The sequence below is a fragment of the Sparus aurata genome, chromosome 9 (genome assembly GCF_900880675.1).
Source record: "Sparus aurata chromosome 9, fSpaAur1.1, whole genome shotgun sequence".
Classification (NCBI taxonomy): Eukaryota; Metazoa; Chordata; class Actinopteri; order Spariformes; family Sparidae; genus Sparus; species Sparus aurata.
Genome location: NC_044195.1, coordinates 30,513,090 through 30,526,204, shown reverse-complemented (window position 1 = coordinate 30,526,204; position 13,115 = coordinate 30,513,090). Strand labels below are relative to the sequence as shown.

Sequence of the window (13,115 nt, the reverse complement as noted above, 5' to 3'; positions counted from 1 at the left end):
TTTTAGCCAATACTTTAACGCCGGTGGGATCACATTGTATCTGTGCTTCGACAGCGATCGACAGTTCGTTGCCAGTTTGTGGGAAGAAAAACATGTAAAAATGGCTGAGTTCTATAATATGTGCCCGGCATAGTGTACTGCCCTAACATTAGCTGGGTAGCATTAGCATCATTAACACTAAATAGCATAAACAACGTTAATGTTTGCTAGCTAGCAATAAAAACATTAGATAGCGTTAGCGAAGATAAAGTTAGCCAGCTCGTGTTATCGTGTTAGCAACGTTAGCTCGAGCAGCAAACTGGAAACCACTTGAGTAAAAGTAGAGTATTTATCAAAATAAACTTATAGCACATAAAGTAAAAGTACTCGTTATGCAGAATGACATATTCCCGTATACTGTATATCATAACATTAGATTATAATTAATGATTCATCATTCTGTTCCTCACTTCAGTGTTGCAGCTAGTAAAGGTGGTTTAAGTTTAGTTTACCAGCTGGGTAGCTTATGAACAGGGATCAGTTATATTTTATACATTATATAATTTTATACATCTTTCGTTGGTTATATTTTGTATTATAAAAATAAATCTGCAAAACAACTGATGACTACAGTTGTCAAATACATATAAAGTACAATATTTGGCTCTAAATTGTTGTTGAGTAGATGTACAAAGAAGCAGAAGATAAATACACTTAAGTAAGATCCAAGTACCTCAAAATTTAACTTGTACTTAACTATATGTTCAACCACTCATCATGGATTTTTTTTAAGTATGAGTACGGTAACAAAAGAGACAGAAAGGCCGGTTTCAAGCTGCGTTTGTGCCTCTAACGCTGTCTGTTACAGTTACTGTGTGCAGTTAGTGATCGTCAGGTTTTAACATCCACTCTGTCTGTGTGTATGAAACAGTAAGTAAGTCTGACACAGCAAAAAGCAAAGGTCTTTACAGAGACACAGATCAAAAGGCTCGGAGAGCTCACACAATGAAGAATCAAACTTTTAATCTGGCGCTCGAGTCTTGACATCTGAAACTTCAGTCAACCTCGGGGGAAATACACCAGACGACGAGCCAAAGTGTTCTTGAATGTCAAGATTTGGAAATTCCCTGTTCGGTTCCCCTGAGTTTGCCTTTTTTTTTTTGGTAACCTCCACTGTGGGATGATGGGGAAGATTAACGAGGAATTTATTCCTCAAACTGCCTTAAAAATATAACCCGTGGATCAGAATGTCAACAGAGCAGCACCGGGCAGGTTCTGTTAATACACGGATCAAGACGCATCTTAATCTAAGACAACAATGTGTGTTTCAGGGGCCTGTCACGTGAACCAGCGTGGGGATAATTATTTGGCATTAATGGGATTGGGATCGTTTGAGATTGAATCGTTTGAGATCTGTTGCCGTGACAACTAAAACCGCAGTTGTTTTCTCGCTCAGGCTTTCAGATCAAACACGCAGTCAACTGTCGAGAATGCGGGTTAGGACCTCTGAACTGCAAGAAATGCCACTTTTTCCATCTTTTCTTATAAATTATTCTGTTAAAAATATGACAGATGGGATGCCACACGAGATGAGAGACTCTGAATGGAAACCAGATGATGAAAATGTTCCGTTTGATGCAGGAACATCAAATCAGATGTCTTTTTTTTTATTATTAAAGTGAGCGTTTCGCCCGCTGACTGACCTGTGTTTGAGAAGCAGCGCCCGGAGAACACTGGGTCTGTCCTCAGCTCTGATCTGATCAGAGATGATCATCGTCTCCACCACCAGATGGGCGATGCCGGGCAGAGTGTTCTGCTCCAGGTCCAGAAGGATGGCACCTAGGAACAGGAAGGAATTGGCTGCTCATACCAGACTGTTTAAAACATATCCTAGGAGAAAATATTTATCCTCATGGGGTTTTTATTTGTGCATGCAGGAGCTGTTTACCGTGTGTGATGGTGCGGCGGAGCTCCAGCAAGCTGCGGAAGGAGAGCGAGGCTACGTGAGCTTTGCCCCAGCGGCCCGTCTCCTCCTCCACATCCTCCTCAAACTTGATCCAGCGCGCTCGCTCCTTCCAGCGCATTTCATGGTCCTTGACGATCAGCTCGTTCAGCTCCACAAACAGCTGAGGAGGGAACAGAGCAGAGGTACAGTGTCAGCAAAACAGTATAACAGTATAACCAATATTTGTAATTTTACGAGTTGTCCAACCTGGATAAGCCAGAATCTGACCCGTCGACAGGCATGAAGAATAACTATAATGATTTTGTAGGAATGTGCTAATGCTAACCCTACAAGCCTGAGACATTATGGATTCATACTTAAGAAGAAAGCATTATCACTCAGATCTACAGCTCCCCAACTTTCAGAGTGCTTTAGTCTCCTTTAGCTCCTTGTTTTGGTTTTATGGCCCACGTCTTTCTTTTACTGTTTGCCTCTCATCTAACTATTTTCCAGCAAAACAAGGCAGGTGTTTTCACTGCTAAACCCACAGTTACTGTCCAGCACTCAACAGATGCCAAAGCTAGCAGCTAGCTTGTGGGAATAGTTGAGAGTTTAGCAGCTAACTAGCCGAGCTACAAGGAGAGTAAATATTACACTTACTCTGTCGAACGGACTGAACAAGTCTTCCACATGAATGTTAATGTTGCTCTGTGTCTTATTATTGTGTGAACAGACCATTGTTAGCAACCGCCAGTTAACAAGCTCGCTAACTGTAGCTGCTGTTAGCTACTTAGCACAATTAGCCATGCAGTTAGCGGCCTGGACTGGGAGCTTGAAGCGCAGGGGAAGTGTTGGTGTTTGGACTAGCACAGGCTGTGGCTAACTGTATAGCATGCTCACTTTTATCAAGTTTCATAGCATTAAAACTTTTATTTCTTCACATTCTGGTGTTTGTTTGGGTATTTTTGGAATGTTTTCAACTAAAATTCTTCTCTCTTAAACAATAGAAAACTTATGTTTTTGTCTTGCCTGCATATTGAGGCATTCACCCAGAATTCATTATGTAGATTCACGTGCGTAGCTGAGAGAATAAGAGCGTCCTCTGCACACCTCGTGAGTTTTCTTATCTGCCGCTCTCTTCTTCTTCTTCAGGCTGCTCAGCGGCGTGGAGCTGTTGCTGGCCCGCGCCATCTGACATCGTGACGACTTCTTCACGAGGTGTCGTCTCACCCCGGGGTTGTCCTCAAATCTGTGACCTGAACAGCAAACACAAATATAAAAAAGAAAAGTCGTGATGAAGGTGTAATTTTAGACATCAACCCAAAATGCTTTTGGGGACTGCGAGACGAAGAAGAGCGTCCTGTCTAATGTGCCTCATGCTGGAAAAATCAGAAATCAAATCTGTGTGTCTGTTTCAGTTTTCCAGCTGACGGAAAAAAAAACATCGACCAAGAGAAAGGAAAAGGCTCCATGGGTGAGTGAGAATGTATGTACGCCATGGGAAACTGTTACAGAGAAGGTGGTTTCGCCCCAGTTCAAGAGTAATTTCATTTCAATTTCCTTTAACCACAAATCATTTCTATTGAATTTAGCAAAAACGAGCAGTTCCTTTCATTACAGCCGGGGCCTGGCTATCATCCGCCATGTAAAAAGAGTGGTGAAGTCGGGGGGAAGTCACTTAACTTGGGAAATGAACAGTATAAGCTAACCGCCTGTGAGGAAAATGTGTTTAGAGAGTGGTAAAGGACGTTAAAAAACCATTTGTGGTGACGAGCACGATTTGGCAAAGTTGTAAATAATGTATCGCTTAGAGGCCGAGGATGTGTTTTTACACAGAAATGGTAAAATGTTGGTCCTTGGTGATATTTAGGTAGCGATTAAAGAAAACATTTGAGTCACTTAAAAGGAAAACACAAGTCGTTGTTCATGTTTTAACTGCAAATCAGGCCTATTAACATGTCTGCCAGCTCTTTTCCAAAGCTTATCCCGAGTGTTTAGACTGATTTTTTTTCCACTTTCCAGGGAGAAATTAGTTTTACATCCATCTCGCTGAAGTCTGTGAAATTAACTCGCACAGGCATGGAAGGTAAATCCACCGCAACAAACATTTGGTTGGCCGTGTTCGTCCTGTCAGACTGTTTTGAAACCACTGGAACAACAGTTGAGATCGAAGATTAGAGTAACGGGGCGGGGGGAAGGCATTAGGGTGTAGAACATGGTTAAGTTATGACACGAGATCGGAGCAGTTGAGGTCAGGGGTAAAGATCTGCGGGGTATTTTAGAAAATGACATTTGCATTCAGGCCGGAGCTGCTGTCGACCGCTCAGACCGGCCCACGGCTGAATGTAATTTCCTGCTAAATAAACACTGTCTTTTTGAATCTTTCTACACGAGCAGCCGGAGGTAACTACAGTGGAGGTGTGTGTGTGTGTGTGTGTGTGTGTGTGTGTGGTCGTGGATAAGCTTCAGTTCAGGGTTCAGTTCTGCTGCGTCATGCCTTCCTCGGGGAAACAGACAGAAATGGAAATCGAGATGAAGTTAGGCTGTGTTTTATTCTCCCATGGGAAAGTATCTAAACGCTGCCCTCCTCTGAATGGCTCCAGCTGATCGAGATGAGCTGGGGTTTTTTTATTTTTTATTTTCACCACAGTGCCAGACATGGACAAGCAAAATTACTGAAAGTGAGTCAGTTTTCTTCCTCTTCCTCTTCTACTTGCATCTGGCTCGTGCTGAGGCCTTACATTTTTGCTGAGAAGGCAGAGCACAAAATACCTCCAAGCTTAAAATACCTAAAATTTCACCTTTTATAATAATAATTTAGATCAGCAGCCAAAGGTTATTGTTGTGCACGCATTCAATCAGATTTTGTTTTTGGACGTATTATCAAGTTTACCAAGAGTTCATGTACATTTTCTTTAATATGAGACATTTCGTCGAGTCTTCAGACCTTTTGTCTTCTCTCTGTAATGAGACTTTACATAAGCAACATGATACAGTGAGACACATATTATATTCTGAGAATATCTCAGCTGAATTCTGATAATACTGCGTTTTAGAAATTAGATAAATCCCAAGAAAAGACGCAGAGTCATTCATTTGCTTGCCAGGAACCTTTGCTGTCCACAAACTGGATCTGATTTTCTGTTGTTTTGTTGTCTTGGCCTTCGGCGGAATCCAATTGTTGAACAAATATGATTTGCAAAGTGTAACCCAATAATGTAACATCTAGATTCATTTTAGTCCAGAACAAAAGGGACACGGCCATTTCTTCAGCTATTGTGGCATTTCCTTTTTACTGCTGTTTGTAATATGCAAAGGTTATGGCCTCATTAAGTTTGAAATGAAGAAATTCACATTAACAGAAAAAAAAAAGATTTGGTTTGTGTACAAAATTGAAAGAAACGGAGGCAACAAAAGACGTTACGCCATGAACCTTTGAATTTAAAGGTTAGTGCTTGAAAAGACACGTTGAGTTGAATTAGCTCTCTGTAATAAACCATATAGAACAGTGGTCGTACTTGTGCGAATGTGGCTACAGACGCTTTGTTATGTGGGATGGGAATTGTTATTTATTTTCACGACTAAATGTCCTTTTCAATTGATTCCATATTGAGCAGGCATCTATGATTTGGATATGTTAAGCTAGCAAAATAGCCTCGAGATGCTGGCCTGAAGCTTCGATGAGGAGAAGGCTGCAGAGGTTCGGTAAGCTTGTAGCCTTCAGCCCCAACCAGCAGTGACTCAAGTGACATCACTCGAGGTAACCAGGTAACCAGGTTCCACACAGCTCCCTCTGCAACTGTGAACGGCTTTATATAAAACTATTTTCACAAATGCAGCAGAACTGCACAAGAGCTGTAGAACAAACGTAGTTCAGGATGGATACCTAACTCTGACCCTAGTCAGTCTTGGGACATGATCTTTTTCCTAAACCTAACAGGTGTTTTTGCCTAAACCAGGCATGTCCAAACTATTCCATAAAGGGCCGGTGTGGCTGCAGGTTTTTGTTCCAGCCAGTTAAGGGCACACAGTTTGACCAATCAACTTTCTGAAGACTGAGATCAGTTTATTAAATGAGACAGGTCTGGTGTGCTGCTGCTTGGTTGAAAAGAAAACCTGCAGCCACACCGGCCCTTTGTGGAATAGTTTAAACATGCCTGGCCTAAACAACTGTGACTGTGTGCTGAAACATTGCCTTTATTTTTGAGGTTGTAACTGGATAATATGTTTTAATGCCAACCTGATAATGAATGGCAAAATGTGGCACTGATATGTTGGATTGGTGTGGCTTCCAAGTCGAGAGACACACCCAAAGCTGGTCATCAATTTTTGATTTTCCCCAAAGCTTGAATTGAACAAACAAGACCACGTGAGTCCAAAGCCTGTTTAACCGGCAGCAGCTCTGTGAAGCTGTTCTCAGGCAAAACAGTCATTGGAGCTCGATGCTAACACCAGCATGCTGATAATTAGCAAGTTATGTTCACCAAGGTAACAAGGATGCTAACAAGCACAGCTCAGGCAGACGTTCATCAGTTTTATAGGTATTTTCTTATCATCCATAGAGCGTCAGAATTGTTGATGGATGGCGTTAGAGGAAAAGCTGTCAAAGTCATTGGGATACAAAGTCTACAAATCATGCCTATGTCAAATTATGTGTGACTCCATCCAAAGTAGATGTGAGAAAATATCCCGGAATAGCTATACCTTACCTAAATGTTAGTATAATTATAATTACTGTAACAGTCGTCAATACGATTCATCCTCTGACGACCATTAATCTCTGACATATTAACCCAGCTGGTTCTATCTGTTTTCAGCCACAATTGAACTGCAATTAAGTATTTTGGACTAATGTGCCTTGATTCGAAGTCTAAATACGGTTAAAAATAGCAGAATCAAACCCTGCTGGTCAATGAAATGTCTTTCCGCTCTAGCTGTGGCTGACCCCGAAAACTAAATGAGTGCCACTGGATCAATAGGAGAGCAGGAAACGGCAGCAGTCGAGTACTGTGTCAATTCGCTCAATACCGTGGACAGTGTGGTTCCGTGTGTGGCCATGAATGAGCCTTATATTGCCATTAATTAACCACGCAGCAAGCTACATAATCAATGGAAACAAGTGAGCTCCCATCCATTGATCATCCATATGAAAATAGCATAAAATGCTCGGCCCTGCGAGTTTTCCATCGTGTTATGATTGCATCAGAACTTCCTTCAGCGGGAGTTTGACGTCACTTTCACTACTCGAACAGTCGTGACCTAAAACTCGCACAAAACTTACGTATAGGCTCGGGTGGCGACCCGAGTTGAGTGTGGATTGACTCGAGCAAGTCATAGTCATCGAAATCCAAAACAAACTCTTCGAATTCAAACCCCTCCGCATTGGACAAAGAGCTGTGGTGCTCATGAATGTGCTGCTTCGGGGTGCCTCTCTGGACGCTGCTGCAAGGTTCAAGACCGTGTTCCTCAGTTAAATCCTTCTGATCGGAGCTCCCTTGCCCCTGGTTCTCCACTCCCTCAATGTCTGTCATCTCCACGGTCGGTACCTCCTCCTATCCTCCTCTCTCCGAGTGGACACACTGCTCATCCAGTGCTTCCGACTCTTCAACGCCGTCGCTCGCCCTGGGTCACAGTTCTGATGCCACCGGGTCTTTTCAGGGACAACTAGCCGACCTCTGTTGTATTGTAACGCAACCAACGTATAAACTTTGGGAACCTGAAGGTTGGGCTATTCTAAAACAAAGACTTGCTCCACAGGCAACAGAGACAAAAAACTGCTTGAGTGTAGTTAGTCCAACTTCTGGGGAAGAAGTTATACGAAGCCGGAAACAAGCGCCAAAGAAAATTCTTCAAAGATCCTCGAAAGTCTCCGATCATAAATGTCCTAAATGTCTTCAATCCAAACAAAAATGCAAAGTCGGAGCTACACCTTCAGGCAGAAGCCCCCCTGCCTGCCGGATCCACGAACAGAGAGATGCATGAATGGCAGCGACATTTGCTTTTTGCTGCAACTCCTACAGGAAGTATCGATAAGGGACGGTCTACTTTGTGCTGGATGGTTGTGCCGCCCCCTTTTTTAATGATGTCCCCTCCTGTCCATTGATCTTCGTGGCCGCTGGAACATAAAGTGGATCTGAGCAGAAGAGTTGATGCTTTTTTTTCCGGTTCCATAGTGCCGCCATCACTTTTCCGAACATGTGACGTGCAGGAGGGCAAAGTTCAAGTTCCAGAAAGGTTGGCGTCTCATCCCAGCTGGCAATAAACTAAAAAAAAAATACATGCAGCTATATATACACACTGAAAACTCCAAGTACACAGACACTACTAGTAGAATAACACTTAGAAAGGACCAGCTCCGGCACTCTGCTTAGTGAGATATCATGGTGCTAATTATCAGAGCGAGCTGCACCATTCCTGTCCCTGCGTCTCCATGGAAACCATGCGTCCCCTTGAGGTGTCGCGGTCTGACTCTTATACAACAGGTGCGCCGGTGTGAGCTAAACAGGACCCTCGCTAAAACATGCACAGCACGCATTAATGTTATTATACGTGTGTCTCTACGTGTCTGTGTACCTGTCGCGTTTCCGTCTGTACTGATGTTCATTTGTGTGTTTTCAGTTTATCAGGTAGCATAAAGTAGGATTCACATATTGAATACAACGAGTGACGGTGTTTCACGAGTAAAACCAGACATCCGGTGCTTTGAACCAGCTTATAAAACGTGTCACTGAAGAGGTCAACATTGGGGTGAGGATCTATGAAAGATAAACATTATTTCTGACCAAAATTCAAATGACATGTTGACGCATCATACATGGATTTCTGCCATGCATACAATTCAAATATCTGTTATATTTCCATGAAAGGAATTTAATGAAACGATGCAGCTGTTGGATGATTGGCGCCGGCTCTCGTATGCTGTTCTGCTGAACACCTGTTGGATCCACGTCTACCAGACAGCGATCACAGGTTGATCTATGATTGTAACTTCTGGCAGAGACTCTCGTCTGCAGACACAAATTAAGTTTCTGTACAAGCTTACCAGCTATTGAAGTCGGCTCTATATAACTATTTAACTGTCTGGTGGTTGAGCTCAGCAGGTCATGGACAGTAAAACTATCCCTGAACACTAATTATGATCTTCCTTCGATGTTTGACCACCTGCAGTCACAGGATTGATGTCCCATGCTGAGATCACGTGGTGACACCTGAGTGTCTAGCGATCGCTGATGAGTACCGCCGCCGACTGCTGAAAGAGCCGGATAAAAACCAGCAAGTGGTGAAGCCTTTTTTCCCTGAATATGTTTCCATGCCTCAGTTTCACCTCGCTGCACTCTACCAAACTAGCCGATTATTCAGTTAAAAAATAATGAGGTGCAATCAGCAAGGAAATCGCCGCTTTGTTTGGCCTAATTAACAGCCAAATCATCGAAACACACTCGACTTTATAAATGTAATTAGAGAAAAATGATCTGTGAGTGAGACAGCGGCAGAGAGCAAACCACGACAATTTAGTTCAATTTTATTCATTTTCAAAGTAATGGATATCTGTTTCAGCCGGCAAACGTGATGCTCACCGGCTGAAACTCCCACTTCTGTTAACGTGCGGCTTGAAAGAGCAGCTAATGAGTGATTCAGCCAAAGTTTAACACTAAAAGCAACCAGTTTGCTGATGACCAGGCTGTAGCAGAGTGGTGGGACACAGTGGGCCTGTCAATGTCGAGCTCCACTCCCCTACAAGTCCAATGAGTCGAGTCTGGTTGGCCTGTTTCCTGATCCAGATGGTCCCTAAACAGTCAATGATCACTCTGCTCTGTTAAAGCAGGAAAAGCCAGAGGCAGGGTCGCTGCTAAAGGAGAATCGACTGCAGCCTCTGTTAATTACAGCCCCTGGACGCTGCGAGAGAGTTTTTCTCTCTGGCAACACAAACTTTTGCCTCGCTGTCGTTCTCTCCTCTTCTCTGACTATTTTTCTATTTCTGTCTTCTATCATGAGGCCATTTTCAGCCCAACCAAGGACAGAGGGCACGATGACGAGAATCCACTTCATCTAGTTAAGAATGACAAGAAAATTGGAATAAATGTGCCGCTGGATAAAGAAACCCTTCAGCCTTACTCCTACGACTTTACTTCCTGCTTTGTATTATGTTCTCTGCTGGTGGTCAGCAGTCAGATACAACGCCTGTGGGATGTGTTGCAAATGTTACTTTTTTAAATCATTTCAAAATAAAATATTATGTTTCCTCTACAACCTTGTCTTCAGTTCTTTCCGAGCATTTAACTCTGTATGTGTTCCCAGAGGATTCATAGCTATAATAATAATAACAATAATATGATCTTTGGGCAGCCGTTTAGTAAGATGCCATCTTTAAGTAATTTTAAAATATACGTGAGGATGTGAGCTGAATGTTATTTGTCACTGCCATTCTTCGAGGATCCGAGCAGATACTGCAACGTCTCTTTCCTTTTGTGTTGTGTGTCGTGGGAAGCTCGTTTCCAGCAGTGTGTGAGGGGGCCGGGAGCTGTGTGGGTTGGCTTCACGAGACAGAATGTGTGGGACGCCCACAGTGGAGACAAATCGCTGGCAGCGGTAAGAAGAAACTTGTCAATGGTCATCAGCAGAGCAGCGAGGGAGTCGATAAATGTTGCGGCGAGCTTTCCAGAGTGACCGCGATTTGGAAGAGGCGGGACCGGCGACAATAACATTTATCTTTTAACCATGTTTGGACACCGCTGAAGCTAATGGGGCTCCATTAGAGATGAAAAGATTGGAAGATATTTATCAATAAAGGTGCAATATTTCTCATATACAATAGGCAGCAAGGTCAACATCATTCATTTGAATCTAGGAGTTTTAGGTTGATTGACTTGATGCACTTTTACACTTCTCCATCGACAGAAATACTTTATTTATTTATGTATTCAAATATACTGTAAAACAGCATTTATGGTTGGTGGAACTAAATATAAATGTCATTTTCTCTATGACCAGGACAAAGCAAACTTATTGAACAGATTAACTGTTGCATGCACATAACAACACAACATTTAAAGGCCAGTGTAGATGTACTTAGAACTGCAGAAAGAAGCTGCACACAAAAGAGCAGCAGCTGCTGAGTCACTCTGTCAGGGAAAATGATAACTTGGTTAAAAATAACCAGAGAAAATATATATCTCCTCTTATAGAAAAGGAGACCGAAGATCCATTCGCTGAAGACATTCAGACGAGCCATGTAATGATATTTAGCTCTAAAACAGCCCTGATGTCTTTGAGTCGATAACTGTGTAGTTGTGTCTTTCACGGCCAGCAGAGGGCGCTGAACCCAACACAAAAAGGCTTAATCCAGCATCCAAACACACAGATCCACAACATTTTATTTGTGGACCAGTTAAAAGTGATCTTCTGACAGAGACCTCGATATGTTGGGAGAGAACAACAAACATTTACGCTGTATCTGAATCTGCAGTCTGCAGTCCAGATCACATCAAGAGGATCCGGCGCTCTGTCAGGTAGGAACGGTGCTGACGACGCGTTTCCTTTACTGCTAAGAACAGAGACGAGAGTCTGAAGTCGTTAATGTTCACATCAGAGAGCTGACGCAACTAAAAATGGACACGCTCACTCATTTATCTAAAACATTTTAATCTTGATGATACCTGGCATCCCTGCTCTGGACCGGTACCTCACACAGCACCAGTGTTGTGTAGTTAAAACATCATCAGATTATTGTTGGAACTGCAGCATTTCCCTGAACACACGTGCATTAAAAACATGCTTCGTGCATGACTACATGAAGCGCTATAGAGGCTCTGCAGTTGTACCACAAATATCCTAGCAACCACATGGAGCTCCGTCGTGGAGGTCTGATGGAGAACCGGTGGAGCGCAGTCACCGGGTGGTATGAAACAAACCGCCATCTCACAAAGATCCCCCCACAATGTTGTTGTGGCGTGGGCGAAAAGTAAAAACTGAGTCATCTCAGGCGGTACGTTTTTTAACAACAACAGCAGCAGCGGCAGAGGAAATCATCTCACACACTCAGGCCTCCATTTACTAATGTGATATAATTCATAATCTAACAGTAAAGTGGTCGGGTCACGATCGGTGGGACAAAACACACCTCAGCGCGGCGACTGACTCACAGTTAAACCACTACTACAACAGCTGATTGGGAGAAAATACCATAGATCCCTGAACGTGACGTTGTTGTTTGTCGTATGAACCATTTTTGCTCCACGGTTCCCTTTCACTCCTACGCTCAATTGAAATGTGTTCAAGTGATTGAACTCTGAACGTAATGCGTTCAAAAAACACCGATAACAACGGCCTTAAAATGACCTCGGAGTGAAATCAGCACTATGGAGGAACAGTTAACGCTGCGAGGTCTCTTGTGCCGCGGAGTGCTTCTGATTAACCTGGTAGGCGGAGTAACGAGAGCCTTCAGACATTGTTCCCGACAACAATATAATCAGAAATGCAACATGGCTGAGTGCAATATACAAATCGTAGCGTCTGCAAAGGTAAATGTTTGACAAACGGCATCATAATTAAGTACTGTGGTGCTGCGGAGAGTCCCGGCCTGCAAGTCATCTTCTGCAGATGTGAGACAACATGTTGCTTTGGTTGTGAGTCGCATAGCAATCGTTTTATCAATATGGTTTCTTTAACCACATCATCCTGCCCTTCTTGAGAGGAATACCAGCTTATTAAAACAAAGCGAAAACAAAATATGAGATGTTCGATACGACGCTGAGGGTTAGCGGAGGCTACATGTAGCCTGGTTCCGGTCCGCTGCTCATGTCTCCGTGTTTTTCAGCATTAGGAGATGTCTGCGGTTCTGCTTATTGATGGCCGGTTCTCTGGTTAGAATAAATTAACAATTGTCCCTTAAGTCCCCCACACTTCCCTCCCTCACATCCTTCATTGCATCTTAACCCCTCTCATGAGGACGCGCGGAAAAACAGAAGGAAATGTGTTTTACGAACAATACAACGTCCTTTCCTCTTAAGCGTCAAGTGAAGCAACATCTGCCATCTTGATTAAACATTGATGAAGGGGGAGAGCGTTCATACGCCGCGGTGTTCAGCTGAGAGTCTGACTGCTCTTGTGTATCCTCTGAAGACATCTCCTCGCTCCTCAGCGCAGACGTAAGAGCTTTGGGACAATCTCCCTTTCAAGGGAAGATCAAGGA

The 13,115-nt window shown here is 43.2% G+C and overlaps 1 protein-coding gene across 5 annotated transcripts in view; it reads right to left on the bottom strand.

The window, feature by feature from the left end:
* slc4a3 (solute carrier family 4 member 3) overlaps positions 1 to 13,115 on the bottom strand; it is a 55,096-nt gene that overhangs the window by 15,607 nt on the left and 26,374 nt on the right. For all 5 annotated transcript variants that reach the window (XM_030427869.1, XM_030427868.1, XM_030427871.1 and 2 more), the window contains 3 exons: positions 3,035 to 3,180; positions 1,928 to 2,105; positions 1,683 to 1,818 (listed from right to left, as the gene is read on the bottom strand). In XM_030427869.1, coding sequence (XP_030283729.1) covers positions 1,683 to 1,818; positions 1,928 to 2,105; positions 3,035 to 3,180 — 460 coding nt within the window. The remainder of the gene's footprint in view (positions 1 to 1,682; positions 1,819 to 1,927; positions 2,106 to 3,034; positions 3,181 to 13,115) is intronic.